Source organism: Lactuca saligna, chromosome 6 (assembly GCF_052625555.1).
Source record: "Lactuca saligna cultivar CGN05327 chromosome 6, ASM5262555v1, whole genome shotgun sequence".
NCBI lineage: Eukaryota > Viridiplantae > Streptophyta > Magnoliopsida > Asterales > Asteraceae > Lactuca > Lactuca saligna.
Genome location: NC_136422.1, coordinates 90836999 through 90843245, shown reverse-complemented (window position 1 = coordinate 90843245; position 6247 = coordinate 90836999). Strand labels below are relative to the sequence as shown.

General features: G+C 39.8%; 2 protein-coding genes across 2 annotated transcripts; both read right to left on the bottom strand.

The window, feature by feature from the left end:
* Positions 1-2475: 2475 nt before the first annotated feature.
* On the bottom strand, positions 2476-3403 carry LOC145002778 (uncharacterized). The gene is made up of 2 exons (XM_078961976.1): positions 2698-3403; positions 2476-2561 (listed from the first exon to the last, which is right to left on the bottom strand). Exons 1-2 carry the CDS (start codon positions 3401-3403, stop codon positions 2476-2478), a joined length of 792 nt encoding a protein of 263 aa, XP_078818102.1.
* A 61-nt stretch (positions 3404-3464) lies between these two features.
* On the bottom strand, positions 3465-4535 carry LOC145002777 (uncharacterized). Its single transcript, XM_078961975.1, has one exon. The coding sequence runs from the start codon at positions 4533-4535 to the stop codon at positions 3465-3467; it is 1071 nt and encodes a 356-aa protein (XP_078818101.1).
* Positions 4536-6247: the final 1712 nt, after the last annotated feature.

The window sequence follows — 6247 nt, the reverse complement described above, 5'->3', positions numbered from 1 at the left end:
CATCCATGAGACTTGTGAATGAAAAAAAAACGGCTATGCTTGCTTAAGGAGCCATAAGAAGCATTAAGGAGTCATTATAAGCATTAAAGTGTAACCCTAATCCACCAAAGAGTGTCAAAAACGGCTAGGAGGCTTTATGAAGCAAATAGTAACGTTTTTAGCACTTATGAAGCCTTAAAAATGTTGCCCTAGTCTTCATGCAACCTTAATTGAATTTGTGGGTTACCATGCACAACCCAACCATTGAGCCCAAACCACCTTCTAGCCCACTAGTAATCACTAATCCATCACATTTTGGGCTTTCATGATCCATGCATGGATCATCCCTTCCCCCTTTGAAAGGAATTGACCTCAATTCATCAAGTCCATCATCATCAAGATAAGGTGAAAGATCTCCCACATTAAAGGTAGCATGCACTCCATGGTCTCCTCCCAAATCTACCTTATAAGCATTATCATTGACACGTGACACCACTCTGTAAGGACCTTCAGCTCTTGGCATCAACTTGTTTTTCCTTTTGTTAGGAAAACGTTCTTTCCTCATATACACCCACACCAAGTCACCATCTTGAAAAACACGTGGTTTCCTATGCTTGTTTGACTTCTGTTTGTACATCTCATTCACAGCTTCAATCTTCTCACGAACTTGTTGGTGTAGTTTCATCATGGCCTTCAACTTGTCATTAGCATCCTTGTGAACCAATTCATCCTTTGGTAATGGAATCAAATCCAAAGGCATGTAAGGATTCACACCATACACCACCTCAAAAGGAGAGCGACCTGTAGCATAAGTAGGAGAACGATTATAGGCAAATTCAGCATGTGCAAGTTTGATGTCCCAATCTTTTTGAGTTTTGCTAACCAACCCTCTCAACAAAGCACCCAAAGTTCTATTAGTAACCTCCGTTTGCCCATCCGTTTGTGGATGATGGGATGTACTAAAAAGTAACTTAGTACCCACTTTCCTCCATAAAGTGTTCCAAAAGTAACTTAGAAATTTGGAATCCCTATCAGAAACAATTGTTTTAGGAATACCATGCAAACGAACCACCTCTTTAAAATACAAATCAGCCACATTAGATGCATCATTGGTTTTATGACATGGCACAAAGTGAGCCATTTTTGAAAACCTATCCACCACCACCATAATGGAATCCTTCCCCCTTTGAGTTCTAGGCAAAGCCATAATGAAATCCATGGACACATCTTCCCAAGGACAAATAGGAACCGGCAAAGGAGTGTAAACACCATGCTTGAAAGTTGTTTTCGCCATATGACATGTAACACACTTGCCCACTATGTTGGTTACATCCCCCAACATCTTCGGCCAAAAGAAATGTTCTTTAAGCACCTGCAAAGTTTTGGTAATGCCAAAATGACCAGCCAAACCACCGCCATGAGCTTCACGAATCAACAACTCCCGTATTGCATGTTTTGGGACACAAAGGCGATTTCCTTTGAATAGAAAGCCATCTTGAATCACAAATTCACCATTAGGACCACCTGCACATTTCAAAAACATATCTCCAAAGTCCATATCATATTGATAATGGTCCTTTAGAGTTTCAAATCCCAAGAAACGAACATCCAAAGTCACCAACAATGAGTAACGCCTCGAGAGTGCATCAGCCACCACATTGCTTTTACCATCCTTGTATTTGCATGAGAAATGAAAGGATTGCAAGAACTCCACCCACTTTGCATGTCTTGTGCTCAACTTTTGTTGCCCATTGATGTACTTCAAGGATTCATGATCAGAATGCAAAATAAAATGATTTGCACGCAAATAATGACTCCAATGATCTAAAGCACGAACAATAGCATAAAACTCCTTATCATAAGTGCAATAATTCAAACGAGCACCACCCAACTTTTCAGAAAAATAAGCAATAGGACGTTTGGATTGGATCAAAACAGCCCCAATACCAACTCCACTTGCATCACACTCCACTTCAAATGGTTGAGAAAAATCAGGAAGAGCCAAAATAGGAGCATCACACAACAATGCCTTGAGTTTCTCAAATGCCTTTTGAGCTTCTTCTCCCCATGCAAAGACTCCTTTCTTCAAACAACCTGTTATGGGACTTGCAATGGTGCTAAAATCACGAACAAATCTTCTATAGAAAGAAGCAAGACCATGAAATGATCTAACTTCAGAAATATTAGTAGGAATAGGCCATGACTTGATTGCTTCAGTCTTGGATGGGTCTACGGACACGCCATTTTTTGAAACCACAAAACCCAAAAATGCCACTTCTTCCACTAAAAACGAACATTTTTCTTGCTTTCCATAGAGTTTTTGAGCTCTAAGCGTCTTGAAAACCTGTTTTAAGTGCACCAAATGATCCTCCAAGCTCTTGCTATATTCCAAGATATCATCAAGGTACACAACCACAAACCTGCCCAAAAAAGATTTTAGCACTTCATTCATTAGTCGCATGAAAGTGCTAGGTGCGTTAGTTAGACCGAAAGGCATTACGGTCCATTCATACAAGCCATGTTTAGTTTTAAAGGCTGTTTTCCATTCATCCCCTTCACGCATACGAATTTGATGGTAACCACTTCTCAAATCAATTTTTGAGAACACAATAGAACCATGCAACTCGTCCAACAAATCATCAACTCTAGGAATAGGAAATCGGTATTTTATGGTGATGTTATTAACGGCCCTACTATCAACACACATCCTCCAAGAACCATCTTTTTTTGGAACCAACAAAACTGGAACAGCACAAGGACTTAGGCTTTCACGAACATAACCCATTTTCATGAGTTCATCAATTTGTTTTTGCAACTCTTTTGTCACCTCCGGATTACATCTATAGGCAGCTTTATTGGGCAAAGGAGCACCCGGAATAAGGTCAATTTGGTGTTCGATACCACGGATTGGAGGCAAACCCGGTGGTAATTCGCTTGGAAACACATCTTGAAACTCCAAAAGCAAATCAGCAATAGTGTTTTCTCCATGCACCATCTTCTCCACCTTTGCATGCTCTTTGGCCACAAGCATGTAGATAACATCACCTTTGTCAAGAACTTGCTCCACCTCCCTTTCACTAGCAAACATAGAAAGATTAGGTTTTTTTACTTGTTTAGAATTCATGGACCTTATGGCCGTTGGGGACATGGGTTTTAACACAATTTTTTTATTATTGTGTTTCAACTCATATTCATTGCTCCTCCCTCTATGTAACACGTCCCTATCAAATTGCCAAGGACGCCCCAACAAAATATGACATGCATCCATAGGAATAACATCACACAACACTTCATCTTCATAAGACCCCATAGTTAGACCAACTCTAACCTGTTTTGTCACCTTTATTTTGCTTCCATCATCCAACCAATGAAGAACATATGGTTTTGGGTGGTTTGTTGTAGACAAACCCAATTTGGTCACCATTTCATTAGAAGCAACATTAGTACAACTTCCACCATCAATAATCAAACTACACCACTTGTCACTAACCAAACAATTGGTCTCGTTGATCCATATCAGCCACGGTTTGAACCCCTTGAGTTTTAAGGGTTCTAAGCACCAAAACTGTATCATACACCGGTGCTTCATACTCTACCTCCTCCTCTGCTTCCTCTTCTTGTTGTGTATCATAAAAAATACCCGCCAACCTCTCTTCTTCCTCCAACTCTTCACGACATTCAATGGCCTCCCTTAAAGTCACCACCCTTTTGTTTGGACAAGCATTTTGGTAATGACCAAAACCTTGACACTTGAAACATCTAATTTTCGCCAAACTAGTTTCTTTGGTACCACTAGTAAGTTTAGGAGCAACGGGAACACTACTAGAACCAGAAGGAGTAGAAACAGAATTTTGTCTATTGCTAGACTCGGGCTTGGACCACGACTTTGACTTGGGACTTTCAAGACTTGAACTTGAACTCCCACCATAACGTGCTTTGGTTTGCCCCTCCAACTTCAAACACAAACCACAAAGAGTTCCAAAATCAGCATAAGGATACAACTCCACAACATTGGCAATGTTGTAGTTCAACCCTTTTAGAAAACGAGTCATTTTTTGTTCTTCAATTTCTTCAATATCCCCCATCAAGGACAACTTCTCAAATTCATCAATGTATTCTCCAACACTCATTTTTCCTTGCCTCAAATCAGCAATCTTCTTGTAAGTGGCCATTCTATGAGTAGAAGGAACATATCTCTTTCTTAGCTTTCGTTTTAGAGAAAGCCAAGAACAAATTTTTTCTTTGCCTTCACGGGTTCTCTTGGCCTTAAGCCCTTCAAACCACAATGAAGCACCACCACTTAGCTTGAGAATGGCATACTTGCAGCTTTTTTCATCATCCACTTCTTTGAACTCGAACATTCTTTCAATCTTCCTTTCCCACTCCAAGTAGCGTTCAGGATCAGTTCCACCAACAAAGTCAGGCAATTCAGACACCTTGAATTCTTCCACAACCCTATGTTCACCACGGCGGGGTTGCCTTCGATTTCCACCTTCTTGGATGTTTCTTAATGCTTCTCGAAGATTTTGTAGGAACTCTGGATCATCAAAATCCATTCTGCGCTCTGATACCACTTATGATGCGTGTATGGGCTTGATTTAGTGAGTAGGGTAGTGTTTAGGTAAATTAAGAGAGAATAGCAACCACAAATGATATGTGAATGGAAAGAAATAGATAGATTAGTATAGTAACAACTCAAGACCTATTAAGTTGTATACCGATGAAAACAATCCAAGACCTATTGGATTGAGTTCGTATCAAGTCAAGAACACGTCCCAACAAGATAATTTGAGAATTATAACAATAATTCAAGGTGAAAATAATGGTTCTTTGATTAAAATTCGTGCATTACTTTTTCCATGCATAATTTGGCTTTATATGAAGCCTTTATTACAAATTTGGTGGTTACAAGCCAACCAACCAATTATTCATTAAAACTAGTAAATAGAAATTAAGGTAACTCTTGAAAGAACACAAAAAAAAACGTCCATGAGACTTGTGAATGAAAAAAAAACGGCTATGCTTGCTTAAGGAGCCATAAGAAGCATTAAGGAGTCATTATAAGCATTAAAGTGTAACCCTAATCCACCAAAGAGTGTCAAAACGGCTAGGAGGCTTTATGAAGCAAATAGTAACGTTTTTAGCACTTATGAAGCCTTAAAAATGTTGCCCTAGTCTTCATGCAACCTTAATTGAATTTGTGGGTTACCATGCACAACCCAACCATTGAGCCCAAACCACCTTCTAGCCCACTAGTAATCACTAATCCATCACATTTTGGGCTTTCATGATCCATGCATGGATCAGTATACCAAACGTTACATGGTATAAGACTATAAACATTAAGGGGCCTAAGTGCTCTGAACTAAAAGTATACTTCAAAATATAAGTATTTTCAAAAACATACAAGTATACCTAACCACCGAGATCCGTAACTACAAGTAGAATAAAACATAAGTAAATGGGTGTTGTATGCTGCGCTTAAACCTAGGCAGCTATGTAGTCGTGTCTAGGGTCAATATAGCCCGATCAACTATATTCATTCGAGACACGGCCAACATGTGCCTGGGAGTGACTGTGGTGTTCAGCATGCCTAAGACTTACTCAAATACCCCAAACAACGAGCCGTCGTTGCAACAAATCATGAAATACTATGAGAGTATTTCTAGATCCAGCTTTGTTGTAGAAAATTCTCATTCAAGCGATGCCCCTCGATCATTCCTTTAGCGATAGTTTATATGCCTTGATAATTCATTCATGCTCTATCGCTTAATAGAATTATATGTTTGTCTTAAAGATATATCCCTTGTTTCATATCTCTTGATTTAATGCAGAGGACTTACCATCCTCTTTTTCCTAATCACTTTCGATCGAAATTTCTTCGAAGAAAGGATCCAGTTCAAGTAACAACAACCCTCCGTCGCCACCTCCTTCTCGATTGACCCTGTGATGTTCCACTTGGCTATTTTTGCTGCAGTGACTACCATAGTGACATATTTGTGCTCTAACAAGTTCAGTGGATCAGGAAGTATCACCAACCCCACAAAACCATGAAAATGTTCAAGAGCATCAGAACGAGCGTAATAAGAGTAAGAAGGTTTTCTGGAAAAAACGAAAGGGTCAGAATTCCCAAGGACCCTCCAAGAGGCATGAAACTATAGCAGTTCAAGCTGCCGCTACTCCTGTTGTTGTGTCTACAGTTCAAGCTACCACTACTCCAGTTGTTGCGCCTACAGCTCAAGCAGCTATCACCGGGTATGCTGGCAAT